Source organism: Ictalurus furcatus, chromosome 5, assembly GCF_023375685.1.
Source record: "Ictalurus furcatus strain D&B chromosome 5, Billie_1.0, whole genome shotgun sequence".
Lineage (NCBI taxonomy): Eukaryota > Metazoa > Chordata > Actinopteri > Siluriformes > Ictaluridae > Ictalurus > Ictalurus furcatus.
The window spans coordinates 32,923,777-32,949,351 of NC_071259.1; the positions used below are offsets into that span (position 1 = coordinate 32,923,777).

The 25,575-nt window shown below is 43.4% G+C and overlaps 1 protein-coding gene across 4 annotated transcripts in view; it reads left to right on the forward strand.

The window, feature by feature from the left end:
* acbd6 (acyl-CoA binding domain containing 6) overlaps positions 1 to 21,983 on the forward strand; it is a 30,964-nt gene extending 8,981 nt beyond the window's left edge. Inside the window, exons 5-8 of one of the 4 annotated variants that reach the window (XM_053626003.1) lie at positions 840 to 945; positions 6,300 to 6,410; positions 17,381 to 17,411; positions 20,167 to 21,983. In XM_053626003.1, the coding sequence (XP_053481978.1) occupies positions 840 to 945; positions 6,300 to 6,410; positions 17,381 to 17,411; positions 20,167 to 20,321 (403 nt within the window). In that variant the 3' untranslated portion in view covers positions 20,322 to 21,983. The remainder of the gene's footprint in view (positions 1 to 839; positions 946 to 6,299; positions 6,411 to 17,380; positions 17,412 to 20,166) is intronic. The other 3 variants (XM_053626004.1, XM_053626005.1, XM_053626006.1) reach the window with 3 other exon arrangements.
* Positions 21,984 to 25,575: the final 3,592 nt, after the last annotated feature.

Genomic DNA, 25,575 nt, shown 5'->3' on the forward strand with positions numbered 1-25,575 from the left:
AATAGAGAGAGAATAAAGAGAGAAACAATAGAGAGGGAATAAAGAGAGAAACAATAGAGAGGGAATAAAGAGAGAAACAATAGAGAGGGAATAAAGAGAGAAACAGAGAGAGAATAAAGAGAGAAAGAATAAAGAGAGGGAATAAAGAGAGAAAGAATAAAGAGAGGCATGGTGAGGGAACGAGTGTTTATAGCTGCTGTAAGGTAAGTGAGAACGGGCACTAAGTGGTTTCAGCAGATTCAATGTAAATATAAATGGTTAAAAGCGTGATGTATTTATTGATAATGCAGGAAATTGAAATTGCTCTGATACGAGAGGAATAAAACACGACAGATGGTGATGCTGTTGGATCGGACTCTAATCTAGCCGAGCGGGATCGGACAGTGACGCGCAGCCTGCGGCTCAGAAAGCGCTAGAGATGTCTTAAACGTGTCAGTGTGGATTTATCTGTAATCCAGTAAATACGCTGAGATTTTCTGCGGTATTTGACCTGATGATGTCATAATAACAAATGGAGTTCACTGTTAATTACCGTAATTAAAAAAGAATTCATCAGGTGCTGCAGAGGAATTTATTAATGACCTCCACTGCACTGCTGTGATTAACGCCACTGGATAGATATTCATTACAGCTACTGTAACCCTGCAGAACACACACACACACACACACACACACACACTATTGTGTTGTTATTCCCAGATCACGCAGCCCTGATGTCTTTGTTGAACAAATTCAGGTTAAAAATGATGTCAGAATATATGATCTCTCCTGCGTTATTGAGAGTCGATGTCACGTGTGTGTGTGTGTGTGTGTGTGTGTGTGTGTGTGTGTGTGTGTAGGGAGGAGGATAAGAACATATTTGACTACTGCAGAGAGAACAACATCGAGCAGATTCGCTCGGCCCTCAGCACACACAACGTCGACGTCAACACCAAGGACGAGGAGGTACGAGGGCTGTGTCCCAAATCACTCCCTACTTCCTGTTCCCTATACTGTTCACTCCCTGTCCACTTGCTCCTTACACATTTACTTATTCCTTATTTTTTCCTCCTTCATTTGTACTATTTAATTCCTCTCTCTCTCTCTCTCTCTCTCTCTCTCTCCCCCATCTCTCTCGTGCTGTAGTGTAGTAGACTGACCTGCAGGGGGAGTTGTAGCTTCAAATTTATTGGGGGAAAAGTGCTTTTAGATGCAGCTTTAGTGATATAAGGACTATCAGAATCTTTACATCCCTTAACACAGACACACACACACACACACACACACTGTCCCACTCAGCTGATCTGTATTCTTCCCAGATCCGTTATTTATTAACACTGATACAGGGTCAGGGTTTATAGCTGTGTGAGAAACTTAAATTTTACATTTACATTGTCTGAATCTGAATTTTTTACTATTTTACTATTAGCATTACTTCTACTATCATTGCTACCGCTACTACTATTACTAGTATAATTACAACTGCTATTATAACTATTACTTTCATTACTACTGCACTTACAACTACTACTATGTACTGTCTACAACTATCTTACTATTAACATTACTTCTACTATCATTACCACTGCTATTATTATTACTGCTACTGCTAATAAGAATAATAATAATAATAATAATAATAATAATAATAATAATTGTCAGATAAATATCAAGATAGTGGAAGTGAATAATAATGTGACGAGAACAGCTTAACCACAGTTCAATTTTGTACACTGTATAAATACAGTTTGATATTTTCAGCAACTGATGATCGGTGCTGCTCTAATATGAGGTGAAATAAACTCTCTGCATGACCTTTAACCTCTAACCTGTGGGGGTCAGCGTCTGTCTCTCAGAGGCCAAACACATTAGCTTAAATGTAGGAGGAGGAGAAGCACGGAAGTTAAACACATTTAATTTTAGACCAGAATAAAGAGTGGGTTTCTGGGGTGTTTGGACATGGAGTGTAGTGGCATCGGGGGGTATTTTTGTGGGGTGGGGGCGGGGGTGTTTTGCGGACTATTTGAGGATGGCGTTCAGGGGATGGGTTTTATCCAGGGGTATTAGGCAGTATTGCGGTAGTGGAGGGGGATATAAAAGGCTATCAGTAGAGGACAGTTTATATAGAATAGAAGGGTACTTAGGGGTGTACGGTGGGGAATATTGGGGATATGTGGTGGTATTTATAGGATAGTAGGGTATTTAGGGGTGTACGGTGGGGAATATCGGGGATATGTGGTGGTATTTATAGAATAGTAGGGTATTTAGGGGTGTACGGTGGGGAATATCGGGGATATGTGGTGGTATTTATAGAATATCAGGGTATTTAGGGGTGTACGGTGGGGAATATCGGGGATATGTGGTGGTATTTATAGAATATCAGGGTATTTAGGGGTGTACGGTGGGGAATATCGGGGATATGTGGTGGTATTTATAGAATAGTAGGGTATTTAGGGGTGTACGGTGGGGAATATCGGGGATATGTGGTGGTATTTATAGAATAGTAGGGTATTTAGGGGTGTACGGTGGGGAATATCGGGGATATGTGGTGGTATTTATAGAATAGTAGGGTATTTAGGGGTGTACGGTGGGGAATATCGGGGATATGTGGTGGTATTTATAGAATATCAGGGTATTTAGGGGTGTACGGTGGGGAATATCGGGGATATGTGGTGGTATTTATAGAATAGTAGGGTATTTAGGGGTGTACGGTGGGGAATATCGGGGATATGTGGTGGTATTTATAGGATAGTAGGGTATTTAGGGGTGTACGGTGGGGAATATCGGGGATATGTGGTGGTATTTATAGAATAGTAGGGTATTTAGGGGTGTACGGTGGGGAATATCGGGGATATGTGGTGGTATTTATAGAATAGTAGGGTATTTAGGGGTGTACGGTGGGGAATATTGGGGATATGTGGTGGTATTTATAGAATATCAGTGTATTTAGGGGTGTACGGTGGGGAATATCGGGGATATGTAGTGGTATTTATAGAATAGTAGGGTATTTAGGGGTGTACGGTGGGGAATATTGGGGATATGTGGTGGCATTTATAGAGTAGTAGGGTATTTAGGGGTGTACGGTGGGGAATATTGGGGATATGTGGTGGTATTTATAGAATATCAGTGTATTTAGGGGTGTACGGTGGGGAATATTGGGGATATGTGGTGGTATTTATAGAATAGTAGGGTATTTAGGGGTGTACGGTGGGGAATATTGGGGATATGTGGTGGTATTTATAGAATATCAGTGTATTTAGGGGTGTACGGTGGGGAATATTGGGGATATGTGGTGGTATTTATAGAATAGTAGGGTATTTAGGGGTGTACGGTGGGGAATATTGGGGATATGTGGTGGTATTTATAGAATATCAGGGTATCAATGTATTCAATAATGTGGAGTAGGGAAGGTATTTGATGTTTTATGTAATCAACTACATAGTTTTGTTTTTTTTTAAGATAAATGTTTATTTTGAAATTGATGCATGCAACATGTTCCAGAAAAGTTGGGACAGTGGCAGTTTAGGACTAATAGCGATGTGAGAAGTTGAAATAAGAAGGTGATGTGAAACAGGTGAGGCAATCGTCTAATCATAGTATATCAGGAGCCTCCAAAAAAGGCAGAGTCCTTCAAGAGCGAGGACGGGTCGAGTCTCGCCGATCTGCCAGCAGATGTGTCAGTGAATAATCCAACACTTTGAGAAGAACATTCCCCAAAGACAAATCAGTAGGATTTTGGGCGTTTCACCTTCTACAGTGCTCAATATAGTTAAAAGATTCAAGGAATCCGGTCAAATCTCGGTGTGTAAAGGGCGAGGCCGAAAATCACTTCTGAATGTGTGTGATCTCCGATCCCTCAGACGTCACCGTCTTAAACACCGTCATGAGTCTGTAATGGAGATCTGACATGGGCTCGGGAATACTTTGGTAAAGCTTTGTCAGTCGACACCATTCGCCGCTGCATCCACAGATACAAGTTAATGCTTTACTATGCAAAGCAGAAGCTGTACATCAACACTGTCCAGAAGCTCCGCCCACTTCTCTGAGCTCGGTCTCATCTGAGATGGACAGTAGCACAGTGGAATCGTGTTTTGTGGTCCGACAAGTCGACGTGTCAAATAGTTTTTGGACAAAACGGCCGTCGTGTTCTCCGGGCCAAAGATGAAAAGGACCGTCCGAGTTGTTATCAGCGTCAGGTCCAAAAGCCAGCGTCTGTCATGGCATGGGGGCGTGTCAGTGCCCAAGGTATGGGGGCGTGTCAGTGCCCATGGTATGGGGGTGTGTCAGGATTCTATTCTGCCCGGATTACAAGCGCATGGTTGCGTAAGCAGAGAGTGTGGGTGCGAGCATGGTCTGCTGCAGTCCTGAGATGTCTCCCATTGACAACGTGTAGCGCATTATGAAGCGCAAAATAAGGCAACGAAATCCTCGTACAATCACGCAGCTGAAGAAATATATAATGGATGAAAATTCCGCTCGCTAAACTTAACCAACTGGAGTCTTCAGTCAGCGTCCAAACGCTTAATACGTGTTATTAAAAGAAAAGCTGGTGTTGCACAGCGGTAAACAGTCCACTGTCCCAACTTTTTGTAATGTGTAGCAGTCATCAGATTTTAAATGAGTGTATATTTTCAAATATAAATTCAATTCACAAAGTAAAACATCAAATAACGTGTTAATAAAGTGTTTTGAATACAGTACAGGGTTAACTGGATTTTCAAACGACTCTCTTTATTTATTTATTTTTTTGCATTTTGCTACTGTCCCAACTTTTTCGGAATTGGGGTTGTAGATTTGGAGGTTATTTATGGGACTTTGGAGGTATTCGGGTACATGAACCTGTTCTGAAGAGGCACAACGAGATGATATCATCAAAAGGGCTTCGGCCAATCACAGGCCGTCCTGCAGAGACTCATTAATCTATCGGCGATCACAGCGCTCACCATGATCAATGCTACGCTAATCGATATTATAAAGCACTCAATGCTGCTTCCTCCTGCGCACTCCAAGCCTCGCTTTCCATACCTGGAATTCTGTTGTGTAATTTCATTGGATATTGTAAATAAAAATTAAAGCTTTATCTAGCTAAAGCTGAAATGCTAACCAGCGTCATCCATTTCAGTATGATTGTATCTCATAGATGCTGTGTCCTAAATGCCTCCTTTATCCCTGTGCCCTATACTGAGGAATCATGATGATGATGATGATGATGATGATGATGATGATGTGGCCTGTACAGTGAATGTGTGTGTGGTTTGGGACACGTCCACAGAAGACTAACCGTGGTGTTATGTGTTTTTATATATAGTGACCAGTGTGTGATTTAGGACACAACCACAGACTGATGATGGTGTTTATGTAACCTGTGATTCTAGTGTACTTGGTTTGGACACGGACCTGTAGCTCTGTGCTGGAATTGAGTATTTTCGGTTAAAATAGTGCACTATGTAGTGAGCAGGGTGTGGTTTTAGAGTGATGTTGTGTTTAATCTTTGGAGACTGGAGGAGGAGGGATGTTGGTCTGTGGGTGTGCTGAAATGTTGATGAACAATCAGAGGGAACGGCGTGCGTAAGAACTCCTCGCGGCGCGCGCCCTGCTCCCTCATAAATATCCATTTTAGCGTTGGGCCACGGTGATCGATGCCGTTTAAACGCAGGAATTCGCCGTAAGGAGTTTGCTTTATCTAATTGGCCGTTGCTAAAAAATGAAGTGGGCAGCAGACGCGAGGTGATGGGGGAATTTTTTCTCCTCTGAGCTCTATCCATCCATCATGGCCGCCTGCGCTAAACGCTAACCGCCCATTTGTTTCTGGAGCACAAATACCCATAATGCTCTTCTCTCTCTCGCTCGGAGCGGCAGTCGACCTGCCATCACCTCGGGAGGCGGCCTGCGGGAGGCGAGGCTCTGAGTTATAAACTGCTGCACATCATTTATTTATTTTTATTTCTGTGGTGAAGTTTAACTTCATGAGGATTAAAGGAATGGGGGAGGGGCTTTAATCACATACGCACACAAACACACACACACACACACACACACACACACACACACACCTAAACAGCATTCGGCTACCTGAGTGTTAGAGCTATATGTAGTTATGTAGTTAAGTCTGTTTAGTGGATTGACTTACCTGCTCTAAGCCCCTCCCCTTTATGATTAACTTTCTGACCTGTCAGAAGACCCTCCCTCTTTTTTAACCCCACTTACCTGTCGTAGGCCCCTCCCTCCTTCTTTCACCCCACTTTCCTGTCCTAAACTGCTATACCTATTTTCACCCTACTCACCTAGTCTAAGCCCCTCCCTCCTTTCCGTCCTTTCAGGATCTCTCTTACCTGTTTCAGGGTCGAGCGCTGCTGCACTGGGCGTGTGACAGAGGACACAAAGAGCTTGTGACTTTCTTACTGAACAACAACGCCAACATCAACAGCCAGGTACACACACACACACACACACACACACACACACACACATATTATGATTCCGTTGTGTCCACTGATCTACAGTACAGTGGGCGTGTCCCATTCGGAATGCGGTTGTGTTCCAAGAATCCGAGACAACACCATCCCATAAAACAGTTCATTGCGAGGTTGCCGTGGTTACAGGCCGCTAGGAATGCAGAAGCACATTCCCAGTGTAGGACCTAGAACCGATTTTTACTTCCTGTTCCGGAATCAGTACCTTTCTGCGAGCCGTCGTGGGCGGAGCTTGATGACCTCCTTCCCTGCTATTTTTAAACGTACGTTTACCTGACGAGCGATTCCGAGCACGCCACGAGTGGCAAAGAACAACATTTCCTTCGTATTGCGGTTCCTCCGGTGGTTCAGGAGGATGTAAAAACGCAATTTTAAGATTCATTTCCTTTTTTTTTTTTTTTGGCTATGAGAGTAAGTCACCGTGGCACACTACAGAGTCCCGAATGAGACGCAGCCGAGGTTTATTTACGCTTAGTGAGAAGAGCTACAGGTGAGATTCAGGTACGGATTTAAATAAGGTCTCATAATGATATGGACACACACACACACACACACACACACACACACAGTTCGGAGATTTGTAGTCGGATTGAGCCGTGCTAATCCTCCTGAACCTGCTCGTCCTGATCCTCGATGAGGCAGATCAATCGGAAGTAATCAGCCAAATTGTATTTTTAATTTATTATTTTTTATTAAACCCACATCATCAGAACATTTACAAATGACTTTCATTTTTTTTTTAAATATTAGAGATAAAAGATTAACACATGAAGGGGATTTAATATTAAAACCTCATTCAGCTCGGTGCTACGACTCACAACGCCAGAAATTCTCTTCTCTCATTTTTTATACAGAAAAATTCTATACTGTGTGTATGTGTGTTTATTTATTTATATATATATATATATATAAATATATATAAAAATTACGAGGTCTTGGAAATGTAGGATTTCTTTTCTGGCAAACAATTTTGCACGTTCTTAAAAATGTAGTTTTTGGACAGGAGTGTGCGATATGATGATGAAAATATCATGTCACAGTACTTTTCTACACTTCACGATATGCATGATGATGTTTACGTTTGCTAACCAAGTGCCAGGCAAAAAACTTAAACATTTTTTATGTCTGCAGTATTCGATTATTTACCACTGAAAAGGAAGAGGGAAGAAATTGTTAATGTTAAAAAAAAAAAAAAAAAAAAAAATGTCAACAAGGAGAAACTTTACAAAACTTGGTAAGTTCATAAGCGTTATATAAAAAAAATGAGTTTTAATGATAACGTTAACATAAAAAAATATCGCAATCAAAACAGCGTGATCGCATCGTGATGTCATTTATCACAGTGTGGCTGTCCTATCATCGTATTACTCCGCTAAAGTCAAGCCCAGGACTCCGTCTATCCCAAAATCTGCCTCATCCAGACCGGACACGATGAGTTTCACTATATAATGTAACATAAAGCGAAATGCTTTGTGAAATGATCAAATAAAATCGATTTTAAGGAGGCGATAGGAAACGTACAGTGAAGTTAACTGATATTAGCGTCGTTATTTATTACTCGCCAAACCTCACTGACGCTAAAGTATTATATTTTTAACATCCATTACACATTTGTTGTGTCTAATATTGCGACGGAGAATAACATAGACAGACGTATTCCGGGAGACTTTTCCGTCCAGGTTTTTGACTCCGAGGTCCTCTTTGTGCTCTTCATATCCGTTATATTTTCTCTGTAAGTCTCTGAAACAGGGTCTGTGTTGTTGATCGGATCGGATCAGATTTTAGATCACCATTAAATAAAAGTGATTATTTTAATTTGTTGATTGGAGTTTTGTGTGTGTGTGTGTGTGTGTGTGTGTGTGTGTTGGAGAGGGGTGCCATTATAATTTCAATCATTTTGAGCTTCATCAGCTGATGGGCGCGGACAGCGCAGGGTATTTATCAGTAATCCTGGATCAACAGGACTTTAATAGGTAGCGGCTCCGTCTCCCCAAACTGTTCAGCCTTTTTTAAAATGTATTTATTTATTTTTAAATAACCTGTGTGAGATTTAGTGGTCAGGCTAAATTTTTCTCTGACAGTAGTGCAGCTGCAAATCACAGGTTTATATTAACGTTCATTTTGACGCGCTCGGTTCTGATACACCGTCGTTTCTATAGCGACGTGGTTTTTTTTTTTTTTTCCTCGAGAGAATAAAGAGAGGGGATGGTGAGGGAACGAATGTTGATAGCTACTATAATGTAAGTGAGAACGGGATTTTACTCGTCTCACGGATGTTCCACAACGTTAAAGGTAATCATCAACTGATTAAAAAAAAAAAAAAAAAAAAAAAATAGTTTTAATTTTCTGTATATCTGCATAAATGTGACCTATAATAGGAAATGTTTTCCTCAATAAATAAACGACCGAGTGTAATATTTTTGTCTTGTTTATTTCATTGGGTTCTCTTTATCTACTTTTAGGACTTGTGTGAAAATCTGATGATGTTTTAGGTCGCATTTATGCAGAAGCACCACAACTTTCAAGCTCCACTGTAAATAAAAACGCCGTTGTGTAAGAGGAATAAAACACTTTGGGATGTACTGTTGGAGGAAAATAATCGACTTCATATTTAACCATGAAAAACTTAAGTTGAGACATTCTAATTGGCACACACCAACAGTTTAAGACGTGTGTGTGTGTGTGTGTGTGTGTGTGTGTGTGTGTGTGGTACCAAAATGAGGAGTTCTGAAGCCACTCATGGTCCGACTGTGAGTGAAGCTACATAACGTTTTAGCACATGATGGATGACACCATGTTAAACACAGCATACAGACGGGTTATTAAACACACACACACACACACACACACACACACACACACACACACACACACACCCTCGGAGTCCCAGAGCAGCTGTTTGAGATTCAGTGCTGAGAGCGACGGTACTTTCAGGCCCCTTGTATTCCCGCTGTGCAACAAATCACCCTGATCTCTGCATCATAACGGATCTCGCAGTCAATCCATCAGAAACACCACGGCTTCTCACTGAAACACAACATTTTGCAGTTTTCTTCTCTACAAAACACCGGTTGCAAGAACGATTGTTCGTTTGGGTTTATTTAAAATGTTTCCGAGGGGCGTCAGTAATTTTGGTGAATATATATTAAAGAATAATGATAAATAGTGGCTCCGGTTATTTGGGTGGAAATATTTGAAGTATTGTACACAATGTTTACATTACACACATCTTTTTGCTCAGTTCTATGGAGGAAGTCAAATTTATTTATAAAGCACATTTTAAACGTGAAACATTGACTAGGTATAATTAGGAGCGTATAAAACATTAATATAAGGGAAAAAATCGATTAAACGTGCATTTTGGAGGAGGGAACTCCTTCCACAAAATTATATGCACTACACTCTCTTATAAATACTTTTATAACATCTATCAACTCCCCACTCCCCAATTTACTCCCTAATTTAGTCATGGCCAATTCCCACCCATCAGGCAGCTCTCCCCGATCACATGACCGCTACCAACATGGAGTGTGCAGCACCCCTCCCTCCCTGAGAGCATGGCCAACTTTGCTCTTTTTGGACACCCGGCTACAGTATTCGACCTCGCGATCTCCGGATGATAGGGTCAACACTTTTCTCTTGTGCCGCACAGGGGGTCTGTCGCTTATTTTTAATAAATTGACAACGTTAAAAGTTAATAAGTTGAGTTACCACTTCTTTCAGACAGACCCTTACGGTTCATGACTTTACAAACAAATTTTACACTTAGAATTACGACTTTCATTCTGAATTACAAGCTTCTACCTTGACTTGCGACTTTACAACCTTGCTTACGACTTTACACCCAGAGTTACGACTTTACACCCAGAGTTACGACTTTACACCCTGACTAATGACTTTACATCCTGACTAATGACTTTACACCCAGAGTTATGACTTTACACCCAGAGTTACGACTTTACACCCTGACTAATGACTTTACATCCTGACTTACGACTTTACACCCAGAGTTATGACTTTACACCCAGAGTTATGACTTTACACCCAGAGTTACAATTTTACACCCAGAGTTACGACTTAACACCCAGAGTTATGACTTTACACCCAGAGTTACGACTTTACACCCAGAGTTACAACTTTACACCCAGAGTTATGACTTTACACCCTGACTAATGACTTTACATCCTGACTTACAACTTTACACCCAGAGTTATGACTTTACACCCAGAGTTACGACTTTACACCCAGAGTTACAACTTTACACCCAGAGTTATGACTTTACACCCAGAGTTACGACTTTACACCCAGAGTTACGACTTTACACCCAGAGTTATGACTTTACACCCTGACTAATGACTTTACATCCTGACTTACAACTTTACACCCAGAGTTATGACTTTACACCCAGAGTTACAACTTTACACCCAGAGTTATGACTTTACACCCAGAGTTACGACTTTACACCCAGAGTTACGACTTTACACCCAGAGTTACGACTTAACACCCTGACTAATGACTCTACATCCTGACTTACAACTTTACACCCAAACGTACAACTTTACATTCTGAATTACAAGCTTCTACCTTGACTTGCAACTTTACAACCTTGCTTACGACTTTACACCCAGAGTTATGACTTTACACCCTGACTTACGACTTTACATCCTGACTTACAAGTTTCTACCTTGACTTGCAGCATTCCACTCTGACTAATGACTTTACATCCAGACTTCTGACTGTACACCTAGATGTATGACTTTACACCCTAGTTTACAACTTTACACCCAGACATATGCCTTTGCACCCTGATTTATGACTTTACACTCTTATCATCTCAGGGAGTTTTTCCTCACCACCGTCGCCTCTGGCTGCTCATTAGGGACAAATTGATGCGTTTAAAATCTATATCCTGAAATTCTATATTTCTGTAAATCTGCTTTGGGACAGTGTCCATTGTTAAAAGTGCTGTCCAAATAAAACCGAACTGAATTGAATACACCCTGACTTATGACTTTACATCCCGACTTACTATGAAACTTCCTTCCAACTGGTGCCGCTAGTAGGCTAACGTTGATCTACTGGGTAGTAGGCTAATGTTTATCCAATTGTTAGGAGGCTAATGTCGGTCAAATTGCTAGAAGGCTAATGCTTATCGACTTGTGAGCAGCACTCCATTAGCTGACACTAACATCACCTTTTTGCTTTCACCATCCTTACTGTTGTAATGTGTTTATTAAAATTGTGACTCGAACAGGACATAAAAGGGTTTTTTTTGTTTTGTTTTTAAGCAAAACATGCAACAAGGGCTCTTTAGCAAGCATCATTGGCAACCATCATTTTACAATCAAGCGTTTTGGCAATCATCATTGTTAGGATTTTTTCATGCCGCATCTCTCATTCGTCCCTGCCAGCCACAATATGGACACTCAACAGCTTTATTCCTGCTGCTCAAAGCGTCCACATAAATACTGCAGAACATTAAAGCTGTCCACAGAGAGAGAGAGAGAGAGAGAGAGAGAGAGAGAATGAATTAAAGTATTTCCCAGCAGAGGCTGGAATTGCCCTGCTGCCGCTTTATTGGTCTTTCCCCACATGAGCTCTTTAGCTTCGCCTGCAGCATTGATTTTCATATTAGTGTGGTTTATGCATTTATTTATTTTTTTGTAGTTGTTTTTAAACTGTGCAGATGATCCCGCGCTTGCCCATGTTAATTCCCTGCCACTCCCGGCCCAAAGTGGAATCACTTAATGGAGCCTAAGATGTCCCAGGGGGATGAAGGGAGGGAAGGAGGGAGGGAGGGAGGGAGGATTGAATATGGTTAGCGTTTTGTTTACAGAGACGCTCTCTAAATGCTGAATAGGCACACTGAGAAAAGACTCGGGTAAATCAATGGCGAGAAACCATCAGCGGTTAAAAAAATAGAAAAATCAAACATGGAGGAGGACGGAATGCATGCTGATCCGTCCTCCTGCTGGGACGGGATCAGGCTGGAGACATGTTTAGGGATAGCAGTGCACTTGAGTGGGATTTACTGGGTGGGATGATGGACTTTATGGTCAAAAGTTTGTGAACCCCTTTCCATCACACCTATGTGTGCTTGTTGAACATCACATTCCAGATTTATTCCCCCTTTTCTCTTCTGGGAAGGCTTTACACTAGATTTTGGATCGTGGCTGTGGGGAATTGTGTTCATTCAGCTACAAGAGCATTAGTGAGGTCTGGGGTGCAGTCGGTGTTCCAGTTCACCCCTGAGGTGTTCAGTGGGGTTGAGGTCAGGGCTCTGTGCAGGACACTCGAGTTCTTCCACCTTCTTCCGACCTTCACGTGTCTTCATGGAGCTGGCTTTGTGCACTGTGTGTTGTGCTGGATCAGTGTTAGGTCCTCTTCGTTCCAGTGAAGGGAGATTGTAACGCTACAGCGTACAAAGACGTTCTATACAGTTGTGTACTTCTAACTCTGTGGCATCAGTTGGGGGAAGAATCACATATGAGCATTATGGTCAGGGGTGCACAAGGCTAACATGGCTGCTGAAGACATTCAGAGAAGATACTAACTGGCTGTAGCATTCTGTATTTGTGAGATCAGACACTCATGACTGGCTGATGTACCGCTAATCGATGCCATCCTCCGTCCATACGTTACCCAGACCACACACCTGGCATCCACACAATAACCAGATTTGCTGACTCGACCCCAACTGCCCAAAGTAACACCTCGACCAAAATTTCCTAAATGAACCTTCACAGGATCCCTGGTGGGCTAGTGGCTAGCATGTGGTGCTCTCATCCCGGTCGGGGAACCAACTCCAGCCACTGGAGGGTTGTGTGAGCTAGTGCACTCTCAGTGCCAGTCCCAAGCCTGGAAACTGGGGAGGGTTACATCAGGAAGGGCATCTGGTGTAAAACGATAACATGTGGATGGCAGATCCGCTGAGGCGACCCCAAAACAGGAGCAGACAATAGAGGCGGAAAATCCCCTTCATTTCACAAGTAGGAACCTTAACCGGACCCCTTTACTCAAACCCAACTGCCCTAAATAGACATCTCAACCAGTCTACCCTAGTTTAAACCCTTCCCCCTGAGGGTGAACCTTAATCAAGTTAACTCTTGGAATAAACTTTCTCCAGACGTATTCATTCATCCCTGCTCACCCGTTTCATTTGTGAAAACTCCGTTAGCTCCGTGTCTATGTGAGGGACAAACAAAGTGACCAGCAAACATCTGAGAAGGAAAAAAACGATAACGCTGTGTAAAACCTGCACTGTTTTTAGCTCCGCCCACTTGACCTCGCACGGCTCATGTGGTACCTGGGCAAGAAGGAGAACCAAATTCCGCGTGGATCTTTAAATATGTCCCGCCTCTTGAGGTGATGGAGGATCACTTCCAGAGCAGTCCATATGTCGAGTTCGATGCTGAAATATACAGTGCCTTTGTCCAACCATCTCAAGGACAGTTTGAAGGGTATAATGAGTGCACACACTCTTGTAACACACACTCTGACTGACAAGGTGAACACACACACACACACACACACACACACACACACAGAGGTGAAGCAGATGCAATTAGGACTGACCGGGTCTCCTGATCCTTTTAACACAGCTACACACACACACACACACACACACACACACAAAACATTGTGTACATATCCAAATATTTAAGTGTAGTGTGTGTGTGTGTGTGTGTGTGTGTGTGTGTGTGTGTGTTCTGATGAATGGCACTTGGTTAGTGTGGATCTGCATAAGAACAGAGCGAAGCTCTATCGATCCCTCCGTCCACTGCACTCCTTCATCATAAATCATCATTACTTACCCATTTCCCTCACTTCCCCAACTGTACTGTCAGAGAGCTGGGGGGGTGGGGGGGGGGGGGTAAGAAAAAGAGGGGATAAGAGACAGATTACGAGACTAAAAGATAAAAGAAGAAACACATTTAGAGAGACAGAAAGAGGAAAACAATAAGAAATGAAGAGAGAGAACACGAGAGATCAGGAGAGAGACAGAAAGGAGGAGCGAGAGACGTATACGGAGATGGAGAGAGAGAGAGAGAGAGAGAGAGAGAGGGGCAGTGTTAGAAAGACTATTCCATGAGACCTACTTTTCTCTCTTTATTCTTTTTCCTTTCTGTCTGTTCATGTCTTTTTCTCTTCTTTTCTCTCCTCCCTCATGTGTGTGTGTGGGGTGTGTGTGTGTGTGGTGTGGTGTGTGTGTGTGTACATTGCTCCCATAATCCAATTGGTGAATACTCGGGGGTTCTTGGCTTGAGATGTAGAGCGATAGAGCGAGAGTGGAATATTGATAGACTCTTTAGAGTACACACACACACACACACACACACACACACACAGTAATGACATATTTTCATATAATGGTCGTTAATTAAATTATCGTGATTCTTCTTCTTCTTCTTCTTATTATTATTCTTATTCTTATTATTATTTATCCGTCTCTGCTCTGACTGGTCAGCGTGTAAAGGACCCTCGGCTGTGTCTCATTCAGAATTCATCATACGCTTCATCACCTGTCATCACTCCTAGTGGAAGGAAGGAGAAAGAGAAGTAAAAAGGAAAGGAATAAGGAAGAGGAGAAAAGTAAAAATTAAAGAAGGAGGGAAGGAAGAAGAGAAAGTAAAAAAGAAGGGAAGAGGGAGTGGTGATGAAAAAAGAAGGATGATGGAAGGAAAGAAGAAGAGAAAAGTGAAATAGGAGAATCAGCAGTATGAGTTTTCTGCAGCATAAGGAAAACCTGAACAAAGGTAAAATGCTAGAGAGAGAGAGAGATGGAGGGAGAGAGAGGGAGAGATAGAGGAAGAGAGAGAGAGAGTCTTAATGGATAGATGATGTACAGGGTCACACCTCAGACCCACCCCCAACAAAATGGCCGACAATCCAATTTCTCTCCGATTCCATCAGACTGTTCCTGATTCATTAGCTTCAACACACACACACACACACACACACACAAACAACATGAGAAGTGTGTTCCTGTAGTAACTGCTGTCCCATGATACTGTGTGTGTGAGTGTGTGTGTGAGTGTGTGTGAGTGTGTGTGAGTGTGTGTGAGTGTGTGTGAGTGTGTGTGTGTGTGTGTGTGTTGCAGTTTCAGATTACTGAAAGCAGATTAGAGTTGCTAAAGCTGTGCATGTTTAATTATGCCTGTATCTCTCTCTCTCTCTCACACACACACACACACACACACACACACACACACACACACTCTGAACTCCCTGGATTACTAGAGGTTGTTTCTATGTTAGACTGATTCTCTGCACTTATATATGTGTGTGTGTGTGTGTGTGTGTGTGTGTGTGTGTGTGCGTGTATTCCACTCACTGGGGCAACAAATATTGAAGGGGCAATTAAAAGCTCATCAGTCATGTGACAGTCACGACCAGCAGGCAATTAAAGCATCATTTAACCCGGATGATGTGTGTGTCATCTGCTAAATGTCTTGATTTACAGCTCACATACGCACGCACACACACACACACACACACACACACACACACACGTGGCCATGGCCTTTGTCCTAAATATTGTCTTCCTGTCAAACACAAAAACACACAAGTGACAAATGTTAGAATTGTGTTTCATTTTCACTCTGTTACTGATTACCACTCCGTCCCTGGTCTGTGACTCTGTCTTCGGTCTGTGACTCCTTCCCTGGTCTGTGACTCTGTCCTCGGTCTGTGACCCCATGTCAATGTCTGTGACGCTGTCCTCGGTCTGTGACTCTGTCCTCGGTCTGTGACCCCATGTCAATGTCTGTGACGCTGTCCTCGGTCTGTGACTCTGTCCTCGGTCTGTGACCCCATGTCAATGTCTGTAACTCCTTCCCTGGTCTGTGACTCTGTCCTCGGTCTGTGACCCCATGTCAATGTCTGTGACTCCTTCCCTGGTCTGTGACTCTGTCCTCGGTCTGTGACCCCATGTCAATGTCTATGACTCCTTCCCTGGTCTGTGACTCTGTCCTCGGTCTGTGACCCCATGTCAATGTCTGTGACTCCGTCCTCAGTCTGTGACTCTGTCCTCGGTCTGTGACCCCATGTCAATGTCTGTAACTCCTTCCCTGGTCTGTGACTCTGTCCTCGGTCTGTGACCCCATGTCAATGTCTGTGACTCCGTCCTCAGTCTGTGACTCTGTCCTCGGTCTGTGACCCCATGTCAATGTCTGTGACTCCTTCCCTGGTCTGTGACTCTGCCCTCGGTCTGTGACTCTGTCCTCAGTCTGTGACTCTGTCCTCGGTCTGTGACTCCTTCCCTGGTCTGTGACTCTGTCCTCGGTCTGTGACCCCATGTCAATGTCTGTGACTCCGTCCTCAGTCTGTGACTCCGTCCTCGGTCTGTGACCCCATGTCAATGTCTGTGACTCCTTCCCTGGTCTGTGACTCCGTCCTCGGTCCGTGACCCCATGTCGATGTCTGTGACTCCTTCCTCGGTCTGTGACTCCGTCCTCGGTCTGTGAAGTGTTGGATGCGTGTTTGCACTTTTATGCTAGTCTCATTACTCCTAGTTCCCTAGTTTCCTTTCCACCTGGTCTTTTCACCCCATTTACCAACGTCCTCTAGCGCTTAGTTCGGGATTTCTTTTCTCTAGTTTTCCTGTTACCTGTCTGTAGTCCTAGTGCTTTACATCCTATTTTTGTTTAAAGTTTTTAAAGGTTTTTTTTTTTCAGCATATGAGGTTCTTTATGGATTCTTTGGGTGGTTAAGGGTTCCGGCTTCCGACCCGTCAGAATCCCGAAATCAACCGTGCTGTGGTGTTTTACATAATCATATTATATCTATAAGACCATTATCGCTCACTCGGAATAAAATGCCTACTTTTTGTCTCACTTACATCTCTCTCTCGCTCTTAATCTCTTTCTCTCTCTCTCTCTCTCTCCCTCTCTCTCTCTCTCTCTCTCTCACTCTTGATCTTTTTCCAGGATAACGAAGGCCAGACTCCTCTGCATTACGGTAAGAACCTTACATTTCCTGGGATCTAATCTTTCGGTGTATGTTATAATAACTACAGAACCGCTATCACCACATCATCCTCTCTTCAGTCATTTCACAGCTTGGAGAAGAAACACGGGAATAAACCGGATACGCGTTAACAAAGTTAATAATTAAAGTGAGATGGGAGACACACTTTAACATTTTGTAGACTTTTCATTCGGGTGTTTTAACGGGAAAGAAGGAGAAAGAGCGTACAGTATAACAGTATTAGGTTTCAGAAATGTGAAGTGATTAAATGGAGATGATGAACATGTGAACATGTCCTTCAGTTTAATACCGGAAACAAGGGAACGAGGAAGGAAAGAATTTAAGGAAGGAGGAATCTACAGCTTCCTTCACAGGGTGGCGGGGCTTAGCCTCAGAGACAGGGTGTGGAGCATGGACCTTCGGGAGGAGCTCAACGTGGAGTCGATGCTCCTCTGCGTGGAAAGGAGCTAGTTGAGGTGGTTCGGGCATCTGGCTAGAATGCGTCCTGGACGCCGCACCGGGGAGGTGTTTCGGGCACGTCGGACAGGGAGAAGACCCCGGGGCAGACCAAGGACTGGATGGAGAGATTATATCTCTCGTGTGGCCTGGGTGCACCTGGGGTTCCATGTGGAGGAGCTGGAGGTGGTGGCTAGGGAGAAGGAGACCCGGACCTGGATACGCAGAAGATAACGGAATGGAATCTAGAGCTGGAAAACGAACACCGAATTTAAAGAGCAAGAACGCTAGAACAGGAGGAATGAAAAAAAGAAACAAGGAACCTAGAACCAGGAAAGAAGAACCAGGCAATTCAAGGAACAAGGATTTTAGAGCAGGGTGATGTGAAGAAGAAAAGAAAAAAGAGAATTTAGAGAATGAGGAATCTAGAACAGGGTCAGAGTCGCGTTGGATCCGGACCCAAACTCGGCATAAAGAAACCAGACAACAGGAGATTTAAGGAATGACGACTTTAGAACGGGAGGAAGGAAAAAAAGAAACCGAAACTAGAGAAGGAGGAATTTAATGATTGAGAAGTAAAGAGGGAATGAGGGAGCGAGAACTAGGGGACATGGGCATGAAGGGAACAATGAGACGAGGAGGATTGGAGCACATGCATTAGTGACTCCTGCTGTGTTTTCACTCATTGTTCCATCCAGTGAATTTCATCCATCACTGTCTCCTTTCCCTGTGTGTGTGTGTGTGTGTGTGTGTGTGTGTGTGTGTGTGTGTGTGTGTGTGGAGTCTGTAATAATCACCAGTTGTCCCAGAGGAAATCAGCTCTCTTTCCATGTCACATAACAATACACGTGTGTGCGCGCCATCTGTCCTCGGACGGGACACTTGGCAGGATGAACAAATAATAAACATAAGAGATGAAGTGTGTGTGTGTGTGTGTGTGTGTGTGTGTGTGTGTGTGTGGGTTGAAAAGCTGCAGGGCCACAATATTCATGACAAGTAGTTTTACTGCACATAATAAAACACACTCTCTCTCTCTCTCACACACACACACACACACACACACACACACACACACACGGAGTGTGAGGCACTGAAGGGGCATGTACGTTGGAAACACAAACCAGGAACTCTTTAGTTCTGGTAAGGGTTCCGGAACCTTTACATCGACCAATCAGCAATGATTAGTACCGCAAGCTCCGCCCCCAATAGCTCCTTGTTTGCAGAAAAGTCCTGCCTCAGGAGCACGAAGTTAAAAAGGTTCCTGGAGCTAGAATCGGACCAGGTTCCTCTGATAAGAATGCACTTAAGGTTCCTAAGTTCTTGAAAAGGTTCTTGTTCTGGAAACAGACCACCTGCTGTCTGTCTGGCTGTCTGGCTGTCTGTCTGTCTGTCTGTCTGTGTGGCCCCCCCCCGAGTCTCAGGTTAAAAGCTCTTTGTCAGTCAGCGTTTTTCTCTTGAGGACTAAAGTGTGTGTCTGTGTGTGTGTCTGTGTGTGTGTCTGTGTGTGTGTCTGTGTGTGTCTGTGTGTGTCTGTGTGTGTGTGTGTGTGATTGACTCTGTCCTGTAAAAGCTCTCTGGATTTTTCAGCATCAGTTTCACTTACCTGGTTAAGGGGACACGCGCACACCCCCCCCCCCCCCCCCACACACACACAGAGCAGAGCCAGTTGCTGTGAATACACCTGTGCGTGTTTGTTGTGGATTAAAGATTAAAGGCGGCTGTTTTCTTTCATTTTAAGTCGACCGAAATCTGTGTTCTGATTGGACATCGGGGAGCATAACTAACACACACACACACACACACACACACACACACACACACACACACAGAGTATACAGAGGAGTGTAGTAACTATCTGCCTGTCTCACTCTCTCCGTCTTACTCCCTCTGTCTCTCTCTGCCTGTCTACCTCTCTCTGCCTGTCTCACTCTTTCTGTCTCCCTCTCACTCTCTCTGTCTCTCTCTGCCTGTCTCACTCTCTCTGTCTCCCTCTCACACTCTCTGTCTCTCTCTGCCTGTCTCACTCTCTCTGTCTCCCTCTCACTCTCTCTGTCTCTCTCTGCCTGTCTCACTCTCTCTGTCTCCCTCTCACACTCTCTGTCTCTCTCTGCCTGTCTCACTCTCTCTGTCTCCCTCTCACTCTCTCTGTCTCTCTCTGCCTGTCTCACTCTCTCTGTCTCCCTCTCACTCTCTCTGTCTCTCTCTGCCTGTCTCACTCTCTCTGTCTCCCTCTCACTCTCTCTGCCTGTCTCACTCTCTCTGTCTCTCTCTGCCTGTCTCACTCTCTCAGCGTCTGCGTGTGAGTTTGGTGAGATAGTGGAGCTCCTCCTGCAGAACGGTGCCGATCCCTCCATTAAAGACGGAGAAGGTTCTCTCCCTGAGGAAGTGACCGAGTCCAGCTCCATCTCGTCTCTCCTTCGGCAGTACAGCGCTCCCAAAGGATAAAACACACACAGACGCACACACACACACAGACACACACACCTGTATCACTCCACAGCCGGTCTGAGTCTCTCTCTCTCTCTCTCTCTCTCTGTTATTATCAGGACAGAGCCGAGCCCGCTGTCTGTTTCTGGAGACTGCATGTGGTTTAGGGGTTAGGGCACAGGTTAGGGGTGTCAGTAGGGATCAGTTTTACTGCACACTCCAACTTTCCCCTGGTGAGTTCAGTGGTGAAGGATCTTAAAATCTGGAGATTAGGGTTTAGGGGTTAGGGCATAGGGTTTGGAAGTTAAATTGGAGTGTAGGGGTTTGGAAATTTAGGTCAAACTCCTAATTTCTAAACCCTAAATCTAACCAATAATCACCCAGACCTTAATCCCTATTCCCTAATCCCTAAACCCTAATCCCTAAACCCTAATCCCTAACTCAAACCCCCCTAATTCTAACTCGCACTGTAAACCCCAACACTTTAGCAGTCAGTATTGATGCAGAATAAACAACACTGAACTGACTTCTTCTTTACACGTGCATTATGAAGTGAATTTACTTCTTAGTGCGGCTGTGGAGTGCACACTATCTCTCTCTCTCTCTCTCTCACACACACACACACACACACACACACATTCCGGTTTTATTTAAAACTTAGCCTCACTGTTATTGTTGTTCTATTAAAATCGCTGAATCTTAAAAACAGTGTTGTTCCTACATTTTTTTTTTTGTTTTTTTTGTTAGGGGGTGTGTGTGTGTGTGTGTGTGTGTGTGTGTGTGGATTTGTTTCTATTAGTGTTGCAGGTTTTGTTTGCAGTTCTGTTTGTTCTGTTCACAAATACAACAATAAAAATTAAATGTTGTTGTGACTGTTTATATAATCATGCTTTATACACATGCTAATCTAACAGATCGTGTGTGTGTGTGTGTGTGTGTGTGTGTGTGTGTGTGCATGTGTGGGATTTTCCTGGAACAGCACATCCCCGTGTGTGTTTTATTCCTCTTGTTCTACAGCAATTTACCAACAATTACAATTTTCTCTTTATTAAAGAACGACACGTCATACTTTTTATCCATTTATAGTTACGTTTAATGTTTTTTGCAAAATGACCTGCGTTACAGCAGCTACAGAACACTCGTCCCCTCACCTGCCTCTCTTTATTCTCGCTCTCTCGAAGTCAAGAAGAAGAAAAAAGCGTACCGTCACGTTACCAAGAAACCGCGAGGAAGCGTAAAAACTCCTCTGTCCTGAAGATGTTGGAAAACTTCAAGTTACAGCTTCACCTCTGACACTGGAGACTCCTTCCCTACACGTTACATAAACATACAGGTCCCTGTGATTGAGCTGTGACTATAGAACGAGCGCATTAATGATGAATAAACTAAATAGTGATTTGTAGCTGCGCTACTGTCAGAGCTGCGGTTATAGATAATGAATCAACACCTTCTGGCCAATCAGAACGGAGCATTCAGCAGCACAGCACTGTGGGTAATATTTTCTGTTGTTTTCTCTAGCTCTGTTTACAGCAGTGCACTTTTCATGAAAGCTGAGGGAGTGGTCACTAATCCTAGTCTCTTCATAAATCTCGTTTCATCTGCATCCCATCCATCTACTTAGACACACACACACACACACACACACACACTTTGAGTAAAGATTTAAAGTGGGTCATTTTGAGCAGGACAGAAGGGTTAAACACTCGTGTATGTTTTACACGTGTGCTCTCTGCTTCTCTCTAACACCATTACTGCCAGATGGCAGGGTTTGTTCTCTCTCTCTCTCTCTCTCTCTCTCTCTCTCTCTCTCTCTCTCTCTCCATCCTTTTCAGGATAAAAGCAATGGCGTGTCATCCTACTGGCCTTCGCTTAATGCAGCTTCAGCTCTGCTTAACATTCCCCGGTTGAAAAACGCTGCGCCACACAAACACCGAACACTAATACCCTTCTTACACGCTCCTCTTAGCCACTCTTTGAAGAAGAAAAAAAAACATGGCTGCATCCCAAATACTTATTACAGGAGTTCTGACTGGAATTCATTCAAGCTGGTGGAGAACAATACAAACAGTAAACATGACATTTCGTAGCTACATAATGACAATAATCTTTAAAAAAAAAAAAAAAAAAAAGCCTGCTATAGCTGATCAGCTAATTAGCAGCTAGCATGTGAAATTAGTGCTTAGAAACATGCACACGTGACTTTTAGCCTTTGTTCCAGATAACACAGAGCTAGAGCTTTCATACACACACACACACACACACACCTAACATCACCCAAATCATGCTAGATCAGGCCTACATGCTACAGTTACCGGTTACTCGGCATGTTTCTTTGCTCCCAGTTTCCTTACTTTACAAAGAAATGCTATGTTCATTAACATGGGCGTGTATCTGATGTACTGGAATACTCAAGCGCACATTTAGTGCCTTCATTCATCTTCAGTACTTGCTTTATCCAAGTTAAAGTTACCATGGTTTAAATTACTAATTTGTTTTTTTTATTCTTGGGAAATGGGACCAACTATGTTCATTGGAAAATACTGCACAACAAAAACAGTAACTGCAGGAGCGGGTGGGATCGGTCAGAATTCCTTTTGGAATGGAAGAGATTGGTCAAAATGCCTTTAGGTGAGGTTGTGATTGGTCAAATTCCTTTAGGTGAGGTCGTGATTGGTCAAATTCCTTTGTGAGTGGGCAGCGTTGGTGAAAATTCCTTCAGGAGCGAGCAGAATTGGCCAGAATTCTTCCAGGAGCTATCAGGATTGGCCAAAACTCCAAATTCCTTTGGGAATGGGCAGGATTGGTGAAAATTCCTTTGGTCGACAGGATTGCTCTAACCTTCAGCTCACAAAGGAAGTTTGAACAGTCCTGCCTACTCCTGAAGGAATTTAGTCAAAAGGAGATTGGCCAGAATTCTTTCAGGAGTGATCAAGATTGGCCAAAACTCCTTTGAGAGTGGGCAGGATTGGTTAAGTATTCCTTCAGGAGCAAGCGGGATTGATCAAAATTCTTTCAGGAGTGGGCGGGATTGGACAAAATTCTTTCAGGAGTGGGCGGGATTGGTCAACATTCCTTCAGGAGCAGATGGGATTGGTCAAAATTTCTTTTGACCAATCCCATCTGCAGCATGTGCAGGAGTGAGAATACAAAAACAGTCCCACACACACCTCTAGATCCGAGGTTCCTGGTCTTGTTGTTACGTTGTTGTCTTTTTCTCCAGTTCCCTTGTTGTTTTATTGTTTTTTGTTTCATCATTTCTTTTTGCTGTTGTTTCTGATGGTCCTACTGCATTAAATCTTTGCTCCTAGTCTTCTTGTTTTCTACCGATGTTGTTTTCCTGAACCCTCATTCCCTTGTTTTGTGGTTGTTTCCTCATGTAGTTGTTCCTTCTGGTGTTCCTAGTGAGTTTCCTTATGGAGAGAGTGAACCCTAAACACAGACAATTAAATGTTGATGTTTGGAAATTTACAGCTTCGTCTGCCTTTAAAAAATTGAAATGGTGTCGGACTTCAGCAGTGCATTCTGGGTAAACTGTTAACTTGAGACCTCATCCAGCACACTTCACTCGAACTGATAAAGTCATTGAACAGCCATTATGATGGTGAAGGGGACTCAACCAAGGGGAAATGGAAATATTGGAATGCGGATCTCTCCATCATAGCTCTTTTTGTAGCCATGACAAAGCTTTCTCCTCCTAATAAATACCTCCGTGTGTGTGTGTGTGTGTGTGTGTGTGTTTGAGTGAGTGTAAATTCAGACTGAAACGACTATTTCTACATTTATTTATTCCTTCGGAATCTTTCTCCACAGGAAGTTTGTAATAAAAGCCCCCAATCGATGATAATGGCATTTGCGCGTGTTTGTCATCTTTGCAAAAGGGTAGCGTGCAAGAATTTGTTCAGATTTATCCGTATCTCAGAGCTGTAAGTGGTGTGTAAATTATCCTGAATGAGTGTGTGGTGGTTTGTCTTGGTAAAGCTGTGCCGTTGCACTCAGACATTAATGAGGCGATCAATGGCCGAGACGTACGCCACCATGCTGCTCGTCTAATGCACGCGCTTCTCATTATTTATGTGTCTTTTACTTTTTACTCACAAGTGTGTGCATTTGGATTTGTTTATGCACATTTTTGTGTTTATTTATGTGGTGTTTAGGTGTGTATCTTTAGCTTTGTGTGTGTGTGTGTGTGTGTTTGAAACACTCACTGTAAAGCTATTTGTCCCTCTTTCCCACAGAGAGCGGATTAAAGAGATTTTACTGCCCAAAAAACCAGTCTGCTGAACACATGGGCTGCTTCTGGTGTGTGCGTGTGTGTGTGTGTGTGTGTGTGTGTAGCTGTGACAGACAGGATTGTTCCAGTTTAGGGATTTGATTTGTTTAGGGTCAGTTGAGCTACAGTTAGGGTTGGTCTAGGGCAGGAGTTCCCAGACTAGTGGTAAGTTGATTTACGGAGTTGTGAGAGAAACTCACGATGTTATGTGTTATGAGTCTGTTACTGACATAATAAAATGTTCAAATATTACAGTAGTCCTAAATTAATAATCTGGGATAAAAAATGTAGAGTGGTTAAGGCTTGGGGTCATGGAAAATTCATAATGTATATTTGGGGTTGTTTGCCTAAAAAGTTGGGAAACCCAGTTCTAACTAACTAGGGTTATGAGTGGTCTAGGGTTAGGAGTGGTCTCCTGTAAGGTTGGGGTGGTATAGGGTTAGTATTGGGGTAGGTTTAGGAGTGGTCTAGGGTTAGTATTGGGGTAGGGTTAGGAGTGGTCTTCTGTAAGGTTGGGGTGGTATAGGGTTAGGATTGGTATAGGGTTAGTATTGGGGTAGGGTTAGGAGTGGTATAGGGTTAGTATGAGGTAGGGTTAGGCGTGCTATTGGGGTAGGGTTAGGAGTGGTATAGGGTTAGTATTGGGGTAGGGTTAGGAGTGGTATAGGGGTAGTAATGGTCTAGACTTAGAACTGATCTAGGGTTAGGAGTGGTATAGGGTTACTATTGGGGTAGGGTTAGGAGTGGTATAGGGGTAGGATTGGGGTAGGGTTAGGAGTGGTATAGGGGTAGGATTGGGGTAGGGTTAGGAGTGGTATAGGGGTAGGATTGGGGTAGGGTTAGGAGTGGTATAGGGTTAGTATGAGGTAGGGTTAGGAGTGGTATAGGGGTAGGATTGGGGCAGGGTTAGGAGTGGTATAGGGGTAGGATTGGGGTAGGGTTAGGAGTGGTATAGGGGTAGGATTGGGGTAGGGTTAGGAGTGGTCTAAGATTGTTTTTCCA